The 23238-nt window shown below is 43.3% G+C and overlaps 1 protein-coding gene across 2 annotated transcripts in view; it reads left to right on the forward strand.

Moving 5' to 3' along the window:
* The window catches only part of ASAP1 (ArfGAP with SH3 domain, ankyrin repeat and PH domain 1), a 354818-nt gene that overhangs the window by 195957 nt on the left and 135623 nt on the right, over positions 1-23238 (forward strand). For both annotated transcript variants that reach the window (XM_059165613.1, XM_059165612.1), the window contains exon 4: positions 1649-1721. In XM_059165613.1, the coding sequence (XP_059021596.1) occupies positions 1649-1721 (73 nt within the window). The remainder of the gene's footprint in view (positions 1-1648; positions 1722-23238) is intronic.

A 23238-nucleotide genomic window follows, 5' to 3' on the forward strand; every position in this document is an offset into this window, starting at 1 on the left:
CATAAAGAAGCTGTGCAAAGAGAGAAGACACTGAAAGCATACGTATCTCCCCTGCTTGGAACATCTGCTCTAGGAGGCTTATGCCTGGTGTAGCCGGTGCTCCAAAAGCCTCCGTTCTCCTGTTATTCAGGACTGGTGTCGCCAGTGATAGAATCCCCACTTCAGCCAGCTCGGGGCTAGAGGAACGTACTGTCAGGTGCTCTCAGTCTGCAGGAAGGTTAGCAGGGACCTGGGCCTTGCATGCAGCTGGAGAGCAGGACTCCGATGCCACTGCTTGTGTCTGGTGCTGTGTGTATGGGCTGTCATTCTTACCGGCCAGATTGTTAGACGTTGCTGGAGACAGAACCTGTGGCGGGCCTCAGGCCATCCCCCAGAAAGTATCTGCACCTTGCGGTCCCTATTCCCAAAGCCAGAAGACCTGTGAGGAGCCTGAGCCCGGTGTAGGTCAGGTACCCGCCTTGCCAGCCAGCAGCATCCACAGGGGGAAAAGGCAAGCAGCCAGTTGAGCCACGGGTTTAGAGTGGCAGGAAGGACCATCGTGCAGGACAAGGGAGTGACCACTGCCTGCTCCCAACACATTTACCCTTTGGTCTCTGCATGCGACCTTCAGGGGTAGGACTTAACCCTCAGTGGTCTTCAGTTGTCTCCTCTGAAATTCTGAGGTGTAGATGATGTCACGGATGTGGGTGTACAATGAATGGTCTTAAATTCTATGTCAGAAGTTCCTTATTACTGCTGTTACTGCTCACGCCCAAATCTTGACACCCCATCCAGGGGTTCCCAGTCTCTGGATCTTTGACCCTCCGGGAAGCAGAGAAGGGTTTGAAGTTACTTTAAGAAGTTACGTCAGCATGCCATATGTAGATCTATATTGCATACAACCCTTTTTAAATTTGATTTCGAATTGAAGTACACCTTCTGAGAAGAGTACGTATCCTAAGTGCCGGTCTTCATGAATAGAGCACAATTGTATATCCAGCCCCCGGGTGAAGAATCAGCAGTGACAGCCCCCTAGATCGTCCCCAACTTGCAGCGCAAGTAGATTGATGTAGATTATGTTTATTCTCCACCTAAGAAGTCATTTAAAAGCACTACCAGCATCATGGTAGCATTTTCCATGCTACCATGGTGTCCTTTCTCAGCAAACAGAATTTTAAAATACACCTGGCCTTATGTCATAATTTTCTTTTTAATGCTGAAAAGAATCTTCAGGTCACTCTTAGTACATGCTTTTAAATGTTTTCTTTCTGGCTGAAATTACCATCAGGTTCTCGTGAACATGTGACATTCATGACTTATACTTGCCAATGTCCCTTCCGAGGTGCCACCCTCGCCCAGTGAGAGAAGCAAATCTTACCGTCTCTTAAGTGTCTGGTATTTTCTTTCCCGTGCAGAGTTTGGGGTGGTAACTAACTGACCACCATGTTGTCAGTTTCACCCAACACTGAGCTTTGTGGGACGACTCTGCATTTACCCCCAAACAGGACTCCTCAGATACTGGGCACTTCCAGTCTCGGAAATGGTTCACTGTTCATAAATATGTCCGCTTGCTACCACTATGGTAATTCAACAAAATAAATGCCATTACGAATGAGTTTTAATTTGCCAAGTTTTCCAACATCCTTTCCCCACTGTTTTTGTCTTTTAGGCTCTAGACCAAGATAGAACAGCCTTGCAGAAAGTGAAGAAGTCTGTAAAAGCAATATATAATTCCGGTCAAGGTAAGTACTTACCAAGCAGAGCATGAATTATATATAATGTCTACTGTTTTCTCTGTTATCTTTAAGATGCTATGTTTATAGTAGACTTGGTACAAAAGGAAAAATAAGTAGGTCAAAGAAATTCAGCTTTTCTCTTTTTTCTCCATTGTGCAGCATCTCTTGTGTAGTTGGTCTGTTTGTAACTCAGTGGCCTGGGTAAGGCACATAAGGATCTTTCTCTCTGCCGTGTTACCTGTACACATTTGGAAATCAGTATTGGTGCTGGGCATGGGAATGAGAGAGAAGGGGAAAGGGTGAGGTTGAACTGAGACCTGGAGGGACCTGCCATCCAGAGTCTATTCTTGTGGCTGAGGGCGTGCCTGGTAACCTGTGTCACTGAATGTGCATCGGAGACGGTTGTCTTCTTGGCAACAAAAGTATGTTTTCTGGGGATAAGAAGAAGTAAACCTAGTTAAGATAAATAATGGCTAACCACAAGAAACGGTAGGTTCTGTCGCCCCAGGGAAGAAGAGAGGCTTGGAAATGTAAAATGAGTTTCAAGGTCTCTGACTCACATCTTTTGTTATCCTTGCTGCACGCCCTACAAGCTCACTTACCCAGAGATAAGGTCTGAGAAAGCAGTACTGTAGCCTGACAAAGCCCCGGGGGATAGCAGCAGGAGTCTGATGGAAAGGGCACAGGCTTTGAAGTTGGACCTGTGTGGCTTTGTACCCTCACCCTGCCCCTTAGGAGCAATGTGACCTTAAGCTGGTTACTTCACTTTTTTGAACCTCCATCCTCTCTGTATAGCACAGATTGTGGTATTACTGTTGCTGAGGGGAGTTAATGAACTAATATCTGTAAAGAGCCTATCACCTCAGGAGAGTTCAGTAAATGCCATACATTCATATTTTATATAAATTTTATATTTTATTTATATTCATACTCCTAATTGTCATAAAATTTTGGAGTTGAAAGGAACATTGGTGGGTCAGTGGGTTAAAGCCTCTGCCTTCGGCTCAGGTCATGATCTCAGGGTCCTGGGATCGAGCCCCACATGGGGCTCTCTGCTCGGCGGGGAGCCTGCTTCCTCCTCTCTCTCTGCCTGCTTCTCTGCCTACTTGTGATCTCTGTCAAATAAATAAAATATTTTAAAAAAAGAAAAAAGAAAAAAGATTGAGCTTCAGATACTTTATGGATCTCTCTTCCTTATCAGAGCTGGGAATCAGTAGTCTCAATAAGCTGGAAACCTAACTGTCAGTGTCTTCTTCAAAGCCCTTGGGCCTAATTGGTAACCCATTCCGCATCATGGGTTCTTGATACCTCTCTGGTTTCTTTATATCCAAGAACACACTAACTTCTAATTAAGATGGATAATTAGTTGATTGCCTGCTTATGTAGTGATGTTTTAAATGTTTAGGTATTTCGAATGTTTTAAGTCTTGGCCTAAATTATATAACTTCTCCCTTAGCTTTATTTTAATTTACTCCCAAAGTATGGTAGTCCCTATCTAGATATTTGCAATTTGGAGAGAGGTGGGTGGAGCATAAAACTAGGAGGTGGCAAGAGGGAAAGCTTCTGAGGTGCTGATACTGTTCTGTCTCTTGATTTGGGGATGATTACATAATTAAGTCTTTTTTTGATAATTCATCAAATGCTACACTTAAGATTGATGTACCTTTTTATGTGGATGCAGTTATACTGTCCATCAGTGAAAGTATGTTTAAAATTTATTTACAAGTGGCTTTATTGAAGCATTGATTGTGATCATCCAGATCTGTTTTGGAAAAACAAAAAACGGGCACCTGGGTGGCTCAGTGGGTTAATAAGCCTCTGCCTTCGGCTCAGGTCATGATCTCAGGATCCTGGGATCCAGCCCCACATGGGGCTCTGCTCAGTGGGGAGCCTGCTTCCCCCTCTCTCTCTGCCTGCCTCTCTGCCTATTTGTGATCTCTCTTTCTCTAAAATTAATTAATTAATTAATCAATTTTTTAAAAACCAAAAACAATGGGAATTTTTAAAATAATAATAGATCTATTTAATAAAGTACAGCTTTTATGAAAAGTAAACAGTGTAGATCACTGACTTCACTGCTGCTTGTTAAAGTTAAGCAAATTACTTAACTTCTGTGAATCTTAAATTGCCTCACCATGAAATGAGAAAATAATATCTAATTTGCAGAGTATCATATGGATAAATGAGGTAACATTTAAGGCCACTTAACAGACTTCCTGCCACATGACAGGTGCTTCACACATGGAAAGAATGACAGCTAGATCAGTGGCATGGGTTTCTTCTCTGTGTTAATTCAGTCTTCTGCAAATAGCACTGGACCAGCCCAGTTTTCTAAAGAGCTTAATGAGCCATTAGCTGCCTTGGGAATGAGTATCAGTTCTCCATAATGTTACAGTTTAGGCTTGAGGCTCTCAGTTTATGAGCCACAGAAGAGAGACCTCTGATTTGCAGCTGTGAGTGGCTGGCTGTATTATTTATCCTGCTGGTAGCTCCACGTAATTCCTTTTCCTCCCCTCAGAGTCTTTGCTCAAGACGCATCCCGTCTCTGTCCCGCAGTGGCCACAGTCACGTCATTCAGTTGCTCACACAAAGTCTCTTCTACTTGGTAGGGATGTGCTTCATCTGTTTAAAGGGCTTCCTTGGTCACCTCTGTCCTGGCATGGCAGGACAGAGAGGCTGTCCCTGTACATGCGAAAGATAGTTCAAGGAACTTGTGCGATTTGGTTGCCTTTTCCTCCATGAGATTGTTCTTGCCTGGTGGAAGGGGCGCACACCTGGCTGAGTAGTGACCACTGCCACCCCTAGCCGGGTTAGGGTTCTCCTGTATGCTTTGCCTTAGGTCTCTACTGTCTAATAGAGTAGCTTCTAGTCACATAATGGCTTTTTAAATTTAATTAAAATCAAATCAGGTGGAAAACCACGTCCCCCAATCTCAGTGGTCACATTTTGAGTGCTCAGTAGCCACGTGTGACTGGCCGCTTTGGCATGGGACAGCACAGACCCAGGGCATTTCTATTATCACGGGAAATCATTTTGCTGCTGTATGAGAACATATATCCCATTGTATTGTAACTGGTGACTATTCTCTCTGGCCTTAGGCCAGCAAGTGTCAACCCTGACTTTTCAATAGAATCACCTAAGAACACTTAAAACATGAACACAGGGGTCCCTCAGGCCCACCTGCAAAGAGGTCTTCTAGAGTGAGACCTGGGTATTGGGATTATAATAAAATGACTCCACAGGTGATACGCAGCTAAATCTGAGAACTGCTGCACTGGCCCATGACCCATTTGATGCGGGCTGTTACTGTGTCTTTTACATTTATATCTTATGTATCTGTCACCGTAGTTTATTAATTCAATAAGTATTTATTGAGCATGTTAACATGATACCATTCTGGGGGTTGAGTATATTAGACAAATCAGACAGAATCTCTGCCTTCATGAATTTTACAGCTCAGTGGGAGAGATGGCTGTTAGATCACCAAACCAGAAAGGATTTAGGTTAGGTTTTTGGTTTTTTGTTTTGCTTTGTTTTGTTTTGTTTTGTTTTTTATTTGACAGAGAGAGGGAGAGAACACAAGCAGGCGGAGTAGAAGGCAGAGGGAGAGGGAGAAGCAGGCTACCTACTGAGTTAGGATCCTGACACGGAGCTCAATCCCAGGACCCTGGGATCATGACCGGAGCCAAAGGTAGTTGCTTAACCAACTGAGACACCCAGGTGGCCCCCCAGAAGGGATTTATACTTTATACGCTGCAGAGCTTCCCAAGAGGGATCTGATACAGTGTGAAAGGGTGCTGAGTGGAACACCTCTCAGAGGATGTGGTGTTCATTGGGTGTTGACTGTACTAAGCTTAGCGGAACAGACCTCTGAGGTAGGTCCACTATCACCCCCAGATTATAGATGGTGAGGCTGAAGCTTCACGAGCCAAGCGAACTTCTGCAACAGTAGTGGAGCTCGACTCCAGCTTTGTACTCTACCTGTCTTCTACCTGCCCTGTATTGGGGGCTCAACAGATGTGCAGTGCGTAGCTATATGGCGGCTGGATAGGTCCCTGAGAAGCTCTCCGTGAATGGCTGTTCAGTGTTTAATCGTGACTGCTTGTGAATGAATTGGTTCAATGTAGCTTCCCAGCAGTGTAATCCTGGGAGGACTTCGGTGGTTCCTAGAGAAGGGGCCACACCGGTTATCATGCCCATGGCTTGGAAGGGCCGGTGGTGGGGTGGGTGGGGACAGACCTCACAGACTGCAGGGACCTGATGGGGTTTCCGCCATCACCAATGAGTATAGTTTGTGTGGGCAGCACTGTGACATTTAATTCTTAAAAAATAGATGAGTAAAACAGTGATGTTACCGATCTTTCCATGATACATGCTCAGTGGAATCTGGGTTATTCCCGTCCAAGAGCTTTTGGCCTCATCCCGAAAAGCCACAGAGGCTGAACCCTGGTATTTGTTTCCCACTGTGTTTTCATAATTTTCTTGTTTTCTCACAGTGCTTAAGTGACACAAAACGCATGTGATAAACTTTAAAGTTCTAAGAAGGATTTCTGTATTTCTGGTTTGAGATGACCAGCCAGCCTACCACCACCTACCCCACCAGATGATTGGAACATTGTATTTATTTGAGAGCGAGTGAGTAAGAAAGTGCACACAAATGAGTGGGGGCAGAGAAAGAGTCCCCACTGAGTGAGGAACCTGAGGTGGGACCCCATCCCAGGACCCTACAATCATGACCTGAGCCGAAGGCAAACTTTTAACCCATTGAGCCACCCAGGCACTCCCTACCAGATGATTTGAAAGACGGTTGAGAATGGTGAAGAGTCTTGCTTTTACAATGTATTTATTAGGATTACACATAAGCTTTATCAGTATGAATTGGAACATTGGTATGAATTGGAACAAAATTATTATTTTATAATAATAAAAAATTTTTATCAGAAAGACAAGTTATCTCCCCAGAAGCCCTTTAGTTTGAAAATGGCTTGGGGATTTGTCTTTCTCTTATGCCCCTGTGTCACAAAAGAGGACATTCAGAAACAAAACAATTCTGTGAACTGCTTGGATTAATGGAAAATTTCCCAAGCTATTCAGCCTTCCTGTGTTGTTTCTATGTTTTGAAGTGTTGATGTTGCTAATCTGTGAAGTATATTGTCATTTAGAAAGTTTGCCACAGTGTGTGTGTCCCTCCTTCCTCCCCTCCCCCACTTCTCTGTTCCCTAATGGATGTTTAAAATAGCCAGTAGTTTCTTGAACACCAGAGATTTTAAAATATGTTGCAGTCTTTGACACTTTTTTCTTTCCAAAGACAGAACCTAATTCTCTCCTCCTGAAATGTTGCCAGACTTACTACCTTCCTCTTATGAACGGAATGTGATGGAAGTGATACCATGAGATTTCCAAGACCAGTTCATTAAAGAGATCACTTCCACCTGAGTCTCTCCAACCCCCCATCACTTTTTTTTAATTAAATAAAGGCATTGCCTATTTAAGGATTTTATTTATTTATTTGACAGAGATCTCAAGTAGATGGAGAAGCAGGCAGAGAGAGAGGGGGAAGCGGAGCAGAGAGCTGGATGTGGGGCTCGATTCCAGGACCCTGAGATCATGACCTGAGCCAAAGGCAGAGGCTTAACCCATTGAGCCACCCAGGTGCCCCGCCCTCCATCACTTTTCCTAGAGGAAGCCAGCCACCCTCTTTGAGAGGAGACCGGTGAACCACGACTGAAGTGACTGCCAGCTCCAGTTGCCTGCAGCCCTGGTGATTTGCCACCTTGAGCTTTGTACAGGACTCTGGCTCAAAGCCGTAGACAAGGGATTCATAAGATTTCTGCCCTTGCATACATGGGCGTATGCATGCAAATCCCAGGCTCAGTGGAAGTCAGTGTGAGTCTCTAGAGAAAGAGGAGCTCACTGCTTGTCAATGCTGTTAAAAAAGCAAAGTGAAACATACCATACTCTTTATAAAATGAAAGAGGCATGTATTTCCTAGTATGCATGGGTGCACCAGATTTGTTGTTCTGTCAATGATTTAGTTGAGTTGCATTTGTTAATCTTTTTGAACAGTTATATTATTACATCCACATAAACTTTTCCTTGGGAGTAAAGACCAAGGATATTCCTACTACTTGGTCTTTTCCTATGATAATATTTTTTCCACAAATCCAATGTGGATTTTATTATTAAATAGTGGCTTCCTTAAAATTCATGCCAAAATCTGTTTGGAATACATTTTAGCTTATTAGTAACACATGGTGCCCCTAGAAATACATAACATTGTTAGTCTGAAAGTTGGGACTCTTTAAATCCTTTAATTTTAGTGAATAATAAAAAAAAAAAAACTGACAGTGGTATGTAATTTGATTGCAAGCATATGATATGGAAGTCTTATTTCCAAAACAGCTTGCGATTGTCATAAATAGTCTATAACTTTTCACATTACAGAAAAAAGCAGTTTCTCTTTGCCTTCCCCCTTTCGGTTTAGAATTATGGAGCGAGTACTTTTAGAAGAACATTTGTGTTTTCTAAAGCAAAATTAATGTGTGATGTTCGCCCCAGATTTTCATTTTGTTAATTTATCTATTTTAAGAAAGAGCCCAAAGTGTGTGACGAAATCTAAAGATTTTCCAGGTAAGGTGCTAAATTCATCAGTGGTAGGAAAGTGAATGGTTTTTTATCTAAGTAAGTTCATTTTAGCTCTTTTAGTTAAAATTTTGTCAAATTTAAAAGTTTAATAGGAAGAGAATTATGACCAAAATTGATAAATTAAGTTTGGTGTCTTACCATTGTATCATGTAATGGCATTTTTAGTCCTATAGTGTTCAGTGAGGAGAAAAAGGTTCCTAGAATATTAATAGAAAGATGTGGAGGCATAAAATGTCAAAAGGTATATACAAAAACAAAAAGCACCTGGTCTGTGTTTAGGAAATTTTATATATTTTTGCTGTTTTCCAAGTTTGTAGATTATGATCTGATTTTTTTTAAAAAATTTGAATTAAAGTAAACTTGTTAGTGAAGAAATAATTTTAAGCCCTCAGAAGTAGAAGACTTTAGATTGAAATTGTAAATACCTTTTAGTGGTGGTAGTGATCTAAGCAAAGTCTAAATAAATTACTGGGCCTGCAAGGCATTTTGCATTCGTGTGGGTCCATCATTACTCCTTAGGAGGTGAAAACAAATTGAAATAATGAGTTCCTTCAGAATGGTCAAGGAAGGAAGTTTTTTCTAAAAGGAAGTATACTTATCCAGGAGAATATTACTCCTCAAATTGTGAAGGGATAAAATAAGGGGAATTTTAAAAACTGCATTTAGAAAATTGAAGTCTCTTTCTAGAGTAATGTTAGAACTCTGGGCTGTTTAAGAAGTTCCAGTTTTCATATTCAAGCCATTGGCTGAAATACTCTGTTACTTAAAACCAGAGGCTCTCTGGGTGTTGGCGGGGTGGGGGATGGTGCACTGATCTTGTTGGCCTGGAATGAGGGCTCTCAACTTTAAAATGAGTTAATTTTTTTATGATGTATGCACTCATCTTATGGAAGCATTCTTCATAAGAAATTAAGTCTTTTTTTTTTTTAAGTTGTTTTTTTTTTTTTTTTTTTTAAATTGTCAGAGAGGGAGAGAGCATGACTGGGGGCTAGGGAAGGAGCAGTAGGCAGAGAGAGAAGCAGGCACCCCGCTGAGCAAGGAGCCTGGTACCTGATGTGGGGCTTGATCCCAGGGTCCTGGGATCGTGACCTGAGAGCTGAAGGCAGACATAACTGACTGAGCCACCCAGGCGTCCCCAAAAATTAAGTCATTAATAAAATTGGGAGTGCTCATTCAACAACCATTACCTTGGGTTTCTCTTAAAGCCTCAAGATGAAGAGCAAAAATACTTGGTTTAAGGTAAATATTAAAACATGTCTTCTTGATAGTCCAGATTTTGTAGAAATAATGAATTACATGGGGCACGTGGGTGGCTCAGTAGGTGAAGCATCTGCCTTCAGCTCAGGTTATGATCTCAGGGTCCTGGAAGCAAGCCCCACATCAGGCTCTCTGCTCAGCAAGGAGTCTGCTTCTCCCTCACCTTCTGCCTGATGCTACCCCTGCTGTGCTTTCTCTCTCTGTGTCAAATAAAATCTTTAAAAAATTTTTAGAGATGATAAATTACTACCGACCCTTGTGGAATGCCTACTATGTGCCAGGTGCCTCATATACATTTATCACATCACGTCATTGTCTCAGCGGTCTTGTATGCAAGACAGTATTACCCCCACTTTCAGGGTTTAAATCACTTACACAGCTATTAAGTTTAAATTTAAACTGGTTTAAATTATTTACACAGCTAGTAAGTAGCTACAAGGTTTGAAACATAGGTCTCTGTGATCTTAAGGCTGCTGAGGCAGAATTGTCAGTATTTTTGCTTGTCCCTCTCCCTCTGTCCCTCCCCCCAGCTCGTATGTGCTCTCCCTCCCTCTGAAATAAGCAAATAAAGCCTTATAAATAAACATGCATACATACACACACACAAACCGGAGCAGGCACAGACTAACCACACAGTGTGTCTCCACCCTCACTCCTGTTACCAGGTGCTCTGTAACTGGCATAGTTTATGAACAAACAGTGAAGCCCACAAACCACGTATTCTCTGACAGAGACCGCAGTGCCTCCCCCACAGCCTTAGCTGTGGACGTGTGGATGTTGTGGAATAGGTCACACAGATTTGGGATGGAATACTGGCTTAGCCCGGGGCAGGTGGCTGGGAGCACTTTGTCGGAGAATACTTTGAGTCGTTGTTTCTTCATTTCTGCAGGTGGAAAAATAGTTTCCATCTCATGGGACGGTTGTGAAGCCTCACTCAGGTAGTGTAGGCACCTATCGTGTCAGTGATGAGTGCTTCATCTTGCTCAACTCGAAGCTTTTGGAGATGGAGATTCAGAACAAACCTAGTTTGTCATCTTCGATCCACCACCACACAGATGTGTGTACGGTGCTTCTTACCCCCACTCCGCCTTGTTGGGAATGTTGGGAAGAGCATACTAAAAACATTTAATATGATGCTGGGGGACCCCTGGGTGGCTCAGTTGGTTAAGCAGCTGCCTTCGGCTCAGGTCATGATCCCAACGTCCTGGGATCGAGTCCCACATCGGGCTCCTTGCTCGGCAGGGAGCCTGCTTCTCCCTCTGGCTCTGCCTGCCATTCTGTCTGCCTGTGCTCGCTCTCTCTCCCTCTCTCTGACAAATAAATAAAATCTTAAAAAAAAAAAACATTTAATATGATGCTGGGATATAATAATCATCCGTGGTATTTAGTATAATTACAGCTGGTTGCAAAAATTCAGTCAACACTAGAAAAATTTTAGTCAGTATGTCTTCAAATTATTTATTCTTACATTCTTCCTTCTTTTTCTCTCTCGGATTCGAGTTGCATTTATGTCAGACTACTTGATATTCTCCCCCAGGCCATTGAGATTTTATTTTTAATCTTTAAACTCCTTGTGTTTCCGTTTGGATAATTTCTGCTTTCCTGTTTCCAAGTCTCCTGCTCATTTCTTCCTCAGAATCCGGTCTGCCATTAGTCTTATCCAGTTAATTTTTATTTCAGATACTGTATTCTTTTAGTTCTTGAATTTTCATTTGGTCCTTTCTCAAAACTTCTGTCTTTTCTGAAGTTCTTCATCTCTTCACCCATTTTATGCATCTTTTCCAATAGATACCTGAACATATTTGTAATATTTATTTTGAAGTCCAACAACTAAGTTGTCTCTGCTTCTGTTTCTTTTGACTGGGTTCTTCTCTTTTAGTTTTTGATTACATTTTTCTGTTTCTTTGCATGTCTAGTAATTTCTGTCTGCATGGTAGACATTTGAATTGTATGACATAGAGACTCTGGATTCTTTTGTCTTCCTGTGAAGTGTGTGGTGTTTTATTCTAGTACATGGTCAGATTTCTGATGATGACCATCACCTTGATCTTAGGGTAAGTTTATTTTAGTTTTGCTCATAGTCCCAGGATTTAGCCCTTAGTCCTGCAGCACGTCCATACTCCTACAGCACAGTCCATCTCGGCTTTCAGCCCAGAATGTTTACCAAACCCTGCTAACTCTGTGGGATTTGAATTCCAGACTCTTCTCAGCATTGGGAAGTTGCTGGAATCTGCTTAGCTCTTTACATGTTGCTTTCTGCTGGGCTTCTTGAAGTCTGCTGTTCAGGTCAGCCAAGGACTGGAATTGAGGGTTTCCTTTTCTATGACTTCTTCCTTTCTGAGATATCACCCCTCAATTTCCAGCTGCTGAAATAGTCCCAGACCTGACCTCTGATGCCTCAGCTGAGTAAAATGCCACTTTCTGCTTGAGCTCTGTTCTCCTTGCCCAGCATGGACCGAAGTCTGCCCTTAGGAGAAAAGCCAGTTATGGTTTTTTTCTTCTCTGGTGTGGTTTACTTCTTTGAAGGGTGATATCCTCCTCTGTTTCTATCTGCTTTTGTTTGCTCTCTAGTGGCTTTGAGTGGTTGTTTTGTATGTTTTGTCCATCATTCATATTTGTAATAAACAGGAACATTAGTCTGGTACAAGTCACTATGTCAAATTATCAATTGCCAATCTTTATGTATGAGTAATTATGTATGAGTAATTCATTTATTAAGATATAAGGGATTGACAAAACATTCTTGACTCACACAGAGGTATTTTGTCATAGTTAGACTTATAATGTATGACAGTATATTAAAGTGACTTAGAGAGAGGTATGTCTTCGGCTCAGGTTTTGGATCACAAATACTTGAATATAGAAAACAGATACTTTGTTTATTCAGTCAAAACTGTTTACAGAATAGAGGAGAGGTGTGTAGCTGATTAAACCATAGGATGAGCAGTGATCCTTTGCCTCCATTCTTGAACTTAATGGTTTATTGTAAACTAAGTGTATTTACCTTATAGTCATACTTCGAAGTGCATTTTACAGTCTGCGTGTATGGGAAGGGCACCTGGGTGGCTCGGTTAAGCATCCAACTCTTGATCTAAGGTCAGGTCTTGACCTCCAAGTTATAAATTTAAGACCCACCTTGGGCTCCACACTGGTCATGGAGCCGCCTTTAAAAAAAAAAGGGCAAGGGCGCCTGGGTGGTTCAGTTGTTGAAGCATCTGCCTTCGGCTCAGGTCAGGATCACAGGGTCCCAGGATCAAGCCCCACATTGGGCCTGAGCAGGGAACCTGCTTCTCCCTTTCCCCTGGATTGTGTTCCTTCTTTCAATGTCTCTCTCTCCGTCAAATAGATAAATAAAATCTTAAAAAAAACAAAGCAAAGCAAAACAAAAACTCTGGGCTCTCAGCTCAGCTGGGAGTCTGCTTGAGATTCTCTTTCTCCCTCTGCCCCTCCCTCCATACTTCCACATCCTTGCTCTCTCTGTCTCTCTAGCATAAATAAATCTTTAAAAAATAAAAAATGAAGCCTCCGCATATGAGAAATAACCCATGGAGTCAAAATAAACCTTGAAAATTTTTGTATGGCTAATGAAGTACTCTTGAAATATAACTCATTTGGTGTTTTTACATAGTATTGGCGTTCTTTTCGGAACCATGGTATTTAAAACACACACACATACCACACCCCACATACATAGTCTTTCAGGCAGTTACCCTTAACTCAGGGGAAGCTCCCCCTGTGAACAGGTGAGGAAAGGGCAGACGGTACCCTCCCTCCTGCTCCCAGACTGCTCTCGCATCGTTGAGCAGGATGGGAAGGCGCATGTCTGTTTACACAGTTTTTGCTCCCTCTTTGCCTTGTTCTTCCAAATTCACAAAATGTCTCACAAATTAAGGGCACAGCTATGTGATACCATGTGGCTTTTGGTCCTTCCCAACTAATCCTTTGTACTGTTTCCATAAAGATTCAGTTTAGTGACTATCTAGTTTTCTTGTTGGACCACCCCTTTCTGCCTTGAGCAGACCCTCCCTGACAGTTACAGCCAAGATTCTGCGGCCGGCCTCTATCTTTCTGCCTTAGTCCAAGGCACATTTTTTTTTTTTTTAAAGATTTTATTTATTTATTTGACAGAGAGAAATCACAGGTAAGCAGAGAGTCAGGCAGAGAGAGGAGGAAGCAGGCACCCCGCCCAGCAGAGAGCCCGATGCGGGGCTCGATCTCAGGACCCTGGGATCATGACCTGAGCCGAAAGCAGAGGCTTTAACCCACTGAGCCACCCAGCCGCCCCAGTCCAAGGCACATTTGACCACGTTCTTGGGTGGTTTATGTCTCATCAGACTGGGGTTGTGCTTCCCTGTATAATGACCTTGCAGCTAAACTATAGCGAAGTCTGGAGGAATGACAGGGTCTCCCATTTTATTTCGTGTGTGGTTTCTCCCTCAGTTTGCTTAAATTCTGCCTCTCTCACGCATGCTGCTTGACCACGTGGAGTCTCCCCTGTGAGGCAGACCCACCACAGCTCTTTTCAAAGAAAGCCCCATCTTAAGGCAGCCATGCTCTGGGATAATGAAGTGGTCGTGCATGTGTTGGATTCCATTTGTGGTTTGGATGTGGACGTGAATTTTAAAGTGTCTGTCTCTAGGACTAGCAGTACTTTCCAGCTGACTCTTTAGCCAGGAAGATAACTATTTATTGATTTTTCTGACGCCCTGCTTAGGTAAGGAAATCAAGCAAGTTGTTATTGATTCTGAAGTGTTTTTCATAAATAATCAGTGCCTTAAGACGGAATGATTGGAGGGTTGATGGAGGATGACTTGCGTGGCCAGTTTGTCACCTGCGTGCAACAGGGTGTTCTCGGATCTTCCATGTCTCTGAAAATGGATCGAACTTCTCCTTTTTCTTGTTGGAGGATTGCAGGAGGCTTGCACTCTGGAACACTTGGGGCTGGGTTTTTGTTGTTGTTTTTTCTTAATGGCATTTTCTATTTGTTTTCTCATTGTAGAAATATAGTTTATATTAACATGGTTGCATTAGAAAATACAAGTGAAAGAAGAAAATGCTTTTCAGCCGCATTTCGTGTTTTTTTTTTTTCTTTTTAAGATTTTATTTATTTATTTGACAGACAGAGATCACAAGTAGGCAGAGAGGCAGCAGAGAGAGGAAGGGAAGCAGGCTCCCTGCTGAGCAGAGAGCCCAATGTGGCGGTCCATCCCAGGACCCTGAGATCATGACCTAATCCGAAGGCAGAGGCTTAACTCACTGAGCCACCCAGGTGCCCCAGCCGCATTTCGTTCTTAAACTCCTTTTCATTGCGTGGATCCTGAATCATACATGGTGGTTCCTAGGTGGCAGCGGGCACATTTGTATGCTCTGCCGTCCTTGTTCTCTTGCTTGCCCACACTCGGGGTGATGCCTTTTCCAGGAGCCCTGGGGTAGAGACGCCTGTATTGCTGCAGTGTTTGGGGTGTTGTATGCTGCCTGCACAGGGAGGAGCAGGGGAGGCCTTCTGAAGGAGCACTGGCTCCCAGGCCACAGCACGGGGGTGTGATCTCCACTCTGGCTGTGAGAAGCTGAGTGTTCCTTATTAAGTCCTTTCATTTCTCCAGACCTCTGTTTTCTTCTCTGTGAGAAAGAGAAGATGATCCCTACCTTATCTATTGATGAAGTAGTTAGTGCTTATGAAATGAGAGAAAGATTCTTTTGCAGTCTGTAAGGCACTGCGTATACCCTAAGGGGAGCCCGTGGGGTCCAATAAAGAGTGCCTTTTTCAGGGGCACTTGGGTGGCTCTGTTGGTTGAGCATCCGACTCTTGATTTTGGCTCAGGTCGTGATCTCGGGGTCATGAGATGGAGCCTCACATCGGGCTCCACGCTCAGTGCGGAGTCTGCTCATCCTTCTCCCTCTACTCCTCCCCCTGCTCACACTGCCTCTCTCAAATAAATAAATGAGTCTTAAACAAAACAAAACAAAAGGCCTTTCTCCAGACACCAAAACCAGAGAGGCCTGCTTGCACGTTTCTGTCTCTTTTCTACATGTGTGCTTTTGCCTTCCCTCGGACTCTCGACTCTGCACTAATCGAGGGCAAGAAGCCCTGTCTTTAGATTCAGCTGACTTTCCTCCCTGATCCTTAATATTCTGGGGTCATCGATCCCTTTACAGTTGGAGAACAACAGACCCCCTCTGAATTATTAAAAACTTGAAAGGCAGAATTTTTCAGTTAATTTTAGGAGGTTTTGGAAGCCCTAAAGTTGAGGTCAGAAGCATTGATTAATTCAAATAGTACCTTAGTATGTAGAATATGCATATAACATATACAGTAATGAAAAAAAATGTTTTTAAAAATAAATATTGGAAATGTATGCTTTGAAACATTTTATTAACAGGTGTAGCTGATCACAAATAGTCTGAAGAGCACCGGTCTAGAGACACCTGTGCGGTCAGGTGGTCAGGTCCTATCCTAGCCTCCCTCATCTTCCAGGACATGGACCCAGTGAACTTTCAGTTAATCTCGAATTATTTAACACATAATTTTTAACCCAAGAAGCTGAAGCTCAGAAGGAGTGAGGCTGCAAACTTAAAGACCTACATAACCTTTCTATCACAGGGTAGGTGCTTAATGTAAGTTTGTGGATTAATTGTGAAATGTGGGGCCATATTTTTGAATTTACACCTATTTACGAAAAGCTCAGCTCCTTCAGAGGGTGGGCAGTCAGCTGTAGAAGGCACAAATAGGAGAGGAATGGTTGTCTTCTTCCTAGCTTTTCTTCGGGGGCAGATCTCAAAGCATGAACATTACCCAGAGAGAGAGCCATGAGCAAAGCCGTGTGATGTGGATTTTATCTGGCAGTTAGGAGGCCTGCGTGAGAGGGCATTGCTGCCCCTGCTGTAAGGGAGTGATGCTCAAGTGCCGTTTAAATGCTGAGTAATAGCCTTGTGGAACTCTGCGGGCATCTTGTCTTGGGGCTCTGCTAGTTAATGGATTTGTCAGTTGTTGCGGAAATGGGAGTTTGCACTCTGAGTTTCCAGATAACACCCTTGGGGCTGGAGCAGATTCTTGCAGAGGCTTGGCTAGAATTTTGAAAGAACAAATCCAAATTCAAAATGACCTTGAAAAATCAGAGGAATGAGTCGTCCCGAGTGGCATGGAGAAAGGCAATTAAAAAAAAATCCTTTCTGCCTTTAAAGATGTTGCTTTTAATCTTAGTAAGTATGTACCGAGTGATGGTGGGAAAAGAAGAGGAAATAGGGGCCCAGGGAAGTGAAGCAACTTGCTTATAACCCGGGGGCAGAGGCAGAGGGACAAGCAGAACCCCACAGAACAGGGACCCCAACGTGGGGCTGGAACCCAGGACCCTGGCTGGGTTCATGACCTGAGCTGAAGACAGACACTTAACTGACGGAGCCAGTCAGGCACCCTAGCTCTTCATTCTTCACGGTGTTGCTCAGGTGTCCTCTCTTAGGAGACCTCACTGGCTATATCCAGATTTTGTCTGTGTGTTCATTTATTTATCAGGTACTACATGGTGCCTACAAGACACTGTGTTAAATAAGCAATATATTTTCATGCAGAGGAAAGAAAATAAAATGCATCGCTGTTGGGTAAAGTAAATACTCAAAAGAAAATAAAGCTAAACGAAATAGAAGGCTCAGGAACTTTGGTTAACGTTAAAATCCTTCCTCATGCTATATAAAAGAGATATATTAGGTTGAATTAAAGCTTTCAGTGTTTTGTTTGTTTGTTTGTTTGTTTGTTTTTAAATACTGTATCCTAGAAGATTTGGGAACATAAGCTAGGTGGGAATCCCAAAATCTTTTGGGTAAAGACTGGTATGTTTAACGACATGAAATGTAAAAAGTTCTTTGTGGCAAAGGACACCGTAAACCGAGTGAGGAGACAAATGGGAGAAAATGTTTGCAGCACACACGACAACAGATTGCTGTCCCTTCTGCAGGAAGTCTCCCTACAGATTGACGGGGAGAAAACAAGCAGTGGAAACCAACAGGCAGGAAAGGAAATGTGAATGGACAGTAAAATAGGCCAAATACTCGGGCTTACTGTATAGTCCAGTTCTTCACGTCCTTGTGGCAAGAATTAAGAACAGTAACATCTATGTGCTAGTCTGGCGTTAGGGAAACACACTCTTCTGTTCGTCTTGCTGTTGGGTCTGTGCATTCCTACCAACAGCCTCTTTGGGAACATAGCAGTAGTTAAAATTTGAAGCGTGCACCCTACCCCCTAACAATTCTATTTTTTTGAATATATCTTTTCAGAGATAAAGTGACAGCATGTAAGCACTTATGGATAGAAATATTTATTTCAGGGGCTCCTGGGTGGCTCAGTGGGTTAAGCCGCTGCCTTCGGCTCAGGTCATGATCTCGGGGTCCCGGGATCGAGTTCCGCATCGGGCTCTCTGCTCGGCAGGGAGCCTGCTTCTTCCTCTCTCTCTCTCTCTGCCTGCCTCCCTGCCTACTTGTGGTCTCTCTCTGTCAAATAAATAAATAAAATCTTTTAAAAAAAGAAATATTTATTGCAGTGTTGTCTTTGGTAGAAGACAATGTGAGAGTCTCTCAGGGAGCTAGTTCTCCAAATCATGGTGGAGTTTACTGTGGAATATAATGACAGTTAAAATAATGAATTAGGGGCACCTGGGTGGCTCAGTCAGTTAAACATCGGCCTTCGGCTCAGTCCTGATCTCTAGGGTCCTGGGATTAAGCCTTGCATTTGAGGAGCTGCTTCTCCTTCTCCCCCTCCCCTCCCATTGCCCACCACCTGCTCATGCACTCTCTCTCTTTCAAATAAATCTTTTAAAGAAGAAAAAATCATATTTGGTAAGTAAGAAAAGGAGAAGAGACCCATTATATATGTATTTTTTTTAAGTATAGAGAAAGCTTTGCTGAAATTATTAATACATCACATTATTAACTTTGCTTATTTCAAGGAGGGTACTGGAGACCGGGAAAGGAAATGACCATTTTTATCTTTATATATTTCCGTCTTAGTGTACGAATTATTTTTGTAATTTTAAAAACAAATGGAATTAAAAATTTTGAAGGGCGCTTAGTGCGTCACAGTATGTATAGGCTCGTATAAAAGAATTTATCACTTCGCCCTCTATGCCAGCACTATAATTTATGACACATATTACATGGCTTTATTATCACAGTTATAGCTCATTGTATTTTATATGCCTGGCCCATGGCCAATACTCCGTATATTCCGAAGGAAGAAAAAAGGACTTGCTCCAGGAGACTTTATTACGTGCTTTGAGCGTCTGAGCACTGTTGGGAACTCAGACATTGCAAAAGGCTGAGGACCAAGTTAATGGCAAGCGTGCCTGGGAAGTTAAACTTACCTTTGATCTTGAATGAGTCAGGTTGAGGCTTGGGATTGTGACGGAGCAAGGTGGCCCAGAGAACCTGGGCGGTGGGGTCGGCGGGGGTGGGGGGGGGGGTGTTGTGAGGCTGCAGCGCAGGGATGCTTGTGCCCAGGCTGTGCTCCAGAGGAGTTCTCTGAGCTGGAGCCTGAGATGATAAACACAGTTGCGCTGGACTCTGGACCCAGAGGTGACTTAAATAGAGACACAGGGAGAGAAGCTGGGCTGCCAGGAGGAACTTCCTTTAACGTTAAAATCCTTCCTCGTGCTATATAAAAGAGATCTATTAGGTTGAATTAAAGCTTTCCGTGTTGTTGTTGTTTTTTAAATACTGAATCCTAGAAGATTTGAGAACATAAGCTAGGTAGGAATCACAAAAGTCTTCTGGGTAAAGACTGGTATGTTTGACGACATGAAATGTAAAAAGTTCTGTGTGGCAAAGGACATTGTATGGAAAGTTACGGAAGTGAGACTCACTTTGGGGTGAGCGACAGTTCCTCCCATATCATGAACACCCACCTTAGGCCAGACACTGGAGGAAGCACACTGTAGGCTTTTCGCATCCTTTTTGCGCAATAACCCTATTAAGGAGCATCACTGCGGTTGAGAAAGAGGAGTGTGAGATGAGGATCCAGATGGTCTTAGATCCACAGCTGGTAAATGGAAGACCTAGGATTTGATCGACAGTTGTCTTCTGTATCCTGGAACCCTCCAAGAAGTACCATGATATTTAGATTATACCTGAATGTCCATTAACATCAGAACTTCAGCTCTTAGTCTCAGAGTGAATGAAAGTAATGAAGATATTTTTAGAGGCTTGCCACGTACTTTAGAGATTATACATCTGTCACATTTCACATATGAAAACCGAGACCCGGGGACACCTGGGTGACTTCAGTTAAGCGTCGGCCTTCAGCTCACGTCATGATCCCAGAGTCCTGGGATCCAGTCCCGCATCGGGCACCTTTCTTGGCAGGGAGCCTGCTTCTCCCTCGGCCCGCCGCTCCCCCTGCTTGTGCTTGCCTGCTCTCTGTCTCTGACAGATAGATAAAATCTTGAAGGAAAGGAAGAAAGAATGGAAAGAAAGGGAGAATGGAAAGAAAAGAAAAGAAAAAGGAGGGACGGAGGGAGGAAGGAAGCCAAGACCCAGAAAAGTACTTTTCCAAGGTCACAGATGGCCAGTCCAGACCGGAGGGAGTTTCAAACCCAGGTCTGTGTGCCACTTAGGCCATGTCCCTCCATCAGATGACGCCTCAGTAAACATTAGGCAGTGCTTGGTCAAGACGGGAGCTCTTAAGGATGGAGTTATTATGAATGCTTTCAAGGCTTTTCCTCATTAAATAGAAATAATCCTTCATGGTTTCATAATGTTCTCTGCTGCTGCTACTTTCCCAAAAGAGCTTTCACATTAATTATGACATCTTTACCTCTTAGCATTCAACCTCAAGGAGTAGGCTGGGTGTAGGTATTATTAGACCTGTTTTATAGACGAAATTAGGCCCCAGAGAACCGTAGTCACCTGACCAGGTCACATGATAGCGGCTGGAGCTAAGACCTAGATTTTCAGGTCCCTCAATCACTGGATATCTGACTCAAAAATAGCAGGGGTTCTATTCTAGGGGTTCCAGCACTTCCCCGAGCATAATGGTAAGAACACAGGCTCTATGGGCAGTGCCTGTGTCACCACTTTTCTGGGTGACCTTGGGCAGTCTGCTTCACTCCCTACACCAGGAAAATGGGGTAAGAATAGCACATCACCGTGAACATCAGGTGAAGTAATGCAGGACAAAAGCACAGTTTACGGCCCTTTAAGCAATCAAAAGTGTAACCGTAATTAATTATTCTTATAATTAATTGTTAACAAGTATTACTATTGTTATTATGTCATTATCATTTGTTGAGAAACGAGGTCTGTCTTATTCCCCTTCATTTCTTAGTGTTAATCATTTAGTAATCCCAAAATAGGTATTGGTGGTATGAGTTATGGCATCCTTGCTAGTCTTGGCTGAGCCTGTCCATGGAAAAGGATGGGTTTGGAATCCTGTGAGGGTAGGTTCCAATGTGGATTCACCAGTGAGCTTCACTTTTCTTATCTGTAAAACATTGCCCTGAAGGAGTTCTAGGATATTCAGTGTGATGGACCCCATCACAGAGCCGGTGCCTGAGAAGCAGCAGCCGTGATTATGGTGACAGAGTCAATGGTTGGGTTCACGGGCCAGTTGGGAAGTTTTGTCAAAGTTCCCCAGTTTGATAAGGCCTCCCACAGAGTGAGAATTAGACAAACATCTGTCAGAGAAGGGCCTGTTTACTATTTGCTGTGGTCCTGAAAATTCTAAGTAGGGTCTCATTGGAGGAGTATACAAGACGAGCAGGGGGAGGGTAGAAGGAGAGAGAGAAGCGGACTCCCCACTGAGCAGGGAACCTGATGTGGGACTCGATCCCAGGACCCAGAGATCATGCGTGACCTGAGCCAAAGACGCACGCTTTACTGACTGAGCCACCCAGGAGCCCCATTTTTGAAGAATATTATTAAAGAGGAGATTATGCTGAGTGAAATAAGTCAAGCAGTGAAAGTCAATTATCATATGGTTTCATTTACTTGTGGAGCATAAGGAATAACATGGAGGACATTAGGGGGAGGAAGGAAAAAAGGAAGGGGGGAACTGGAGGGGGAGATGAACCATGAGAGCCTGTGGACTCTGAGAAACAAACTGAGGGTTTTAGAGGTGGGGGAGGACGGTGGGCCTGGTGGTGGGTGTTGTGGAGGACATGTGTTGTGTGGGGCACTGGGTGTGGTGCACAAACAATGAATCTTGGAACACTACATCAAAAACTAATGACAGAATATATGGTGACTAACATAACATTAAAAAAAAAGAAGAATTGGGGCTCCTGGGTGGCTCACTGGGTTGGGGCCTCTGCCTTCTGCTGAGGTCATGATCCCCGGGTCCTGGGATCAAGCCCCATGTCAGGCTCTCCGCTCCACGGGGAGCCTGCTTTCTCCTCTCTCTGCCTACTTGTGATCTCTGTTGGTCAGATAAATGAATAAAATCTTAAAAAAAAAAAAAAAAAAAAAAAAAGAAGGAAAATATTATTTTTTTTAAAAAAGGAGTATTGAATTTTAAAGTATTCTCAGGGAACTTGTTAACTACTAGAACCCCGGAACATATACTCTGAGGGCTGTCCCTGACTTGGGAGGGTTGCTGAAAGCTCTGTCACCAGCTGGAGGATGCCAGGCTGACTCCACCACAGTGGCCCCCACTGGGCGGCCTGGGGCTGTCATCCCTGTTGTCCTCATCATGAACATTTATTGAGCTTATCTTGCACTGTGCACTTGGCATGCAGTAACTTAATCTCCATAATACCTCCGTGAGGTAAGTACCATTGTTACGTCCATTGTACAGCTGGGGAAGATGAGGCTTAGGAAGGTAGTAAGGTACTTGACCAAAACACCATGCAGGTTTATTGATAGACCTGGGATTTGATTCTAGATCTTTCTCACTTTAGGATGCGGGAGAAAATCCCCAGCTCTGAGATCTTAAAAAAATGTAAGAGTAAAATCCTGGTAGGAGCTGTGTGACCTCAGACTCGTTTTTGCATCTAAATAATGAGGATGATAACAGTACTTATCTTCCAGTCCGATTAATAAGAGTGAATGAAGCCATGGACGTGAAGTGCTTAGTGCAGTGACTGGCATATACTGAGTACTCGACAAACTAGCTATTATCACTATTATTACTGAAATAGTAAATCACTGCTTTGGTATTGCTGTGGGGCTTAAGTGTTGAAATGTATATAAAGGCCCTTTCAAGCTGCATGGAACATATTAGGTGATTCGTATATGTTAGTCATCGCCCCCAAAGAAATGCTAGCAGCTGAAATCCTAAGTGGCCCGTTCTGATTTGGCTGGTAAGACTGTATTATTTTGTACTTTTTTCAGAATTGAAAGGAGTCACCTAGCTCTTAGAATTGTCTTCCATTCTGCAACAATACCACGAATGCCAGAAATTCCCTAAGGATATTCGAAAAGCATGGATCTGTAGTGGCTGGGTCAGATTTCTCTCTTTCCTTGTTCTGTTCTTTTATCAAGTCTCCATCCTCACCTACTTTCCCCAGCTCCGACTTGACCAGCTTCCCAAAAGTCTGCTAGCACTTAGGTAGACCGAGGATCCCAAAACAGAGCTTACTCTGTTCCCTGAAAGGTGGTGATCAGGCCATTTTCTGCTTCATGAGCCCTCCTACTCAGTCAC

Source organism: Mustela lutreola, chromosome 3 (assembly GCF_030435805.1).
Source record: "Mustela lutreola isolate mMusLut2 chromosome 3, mMusLut2.pri, whole genome shotgun sequence".
Classification (NCBI taxonomy): domain Eukaryota; kingdom Metazoa; phylum Chordata; class Mammalia; order Carnivora; family Mustelidae; genus Mustela; species Mustela lutreola.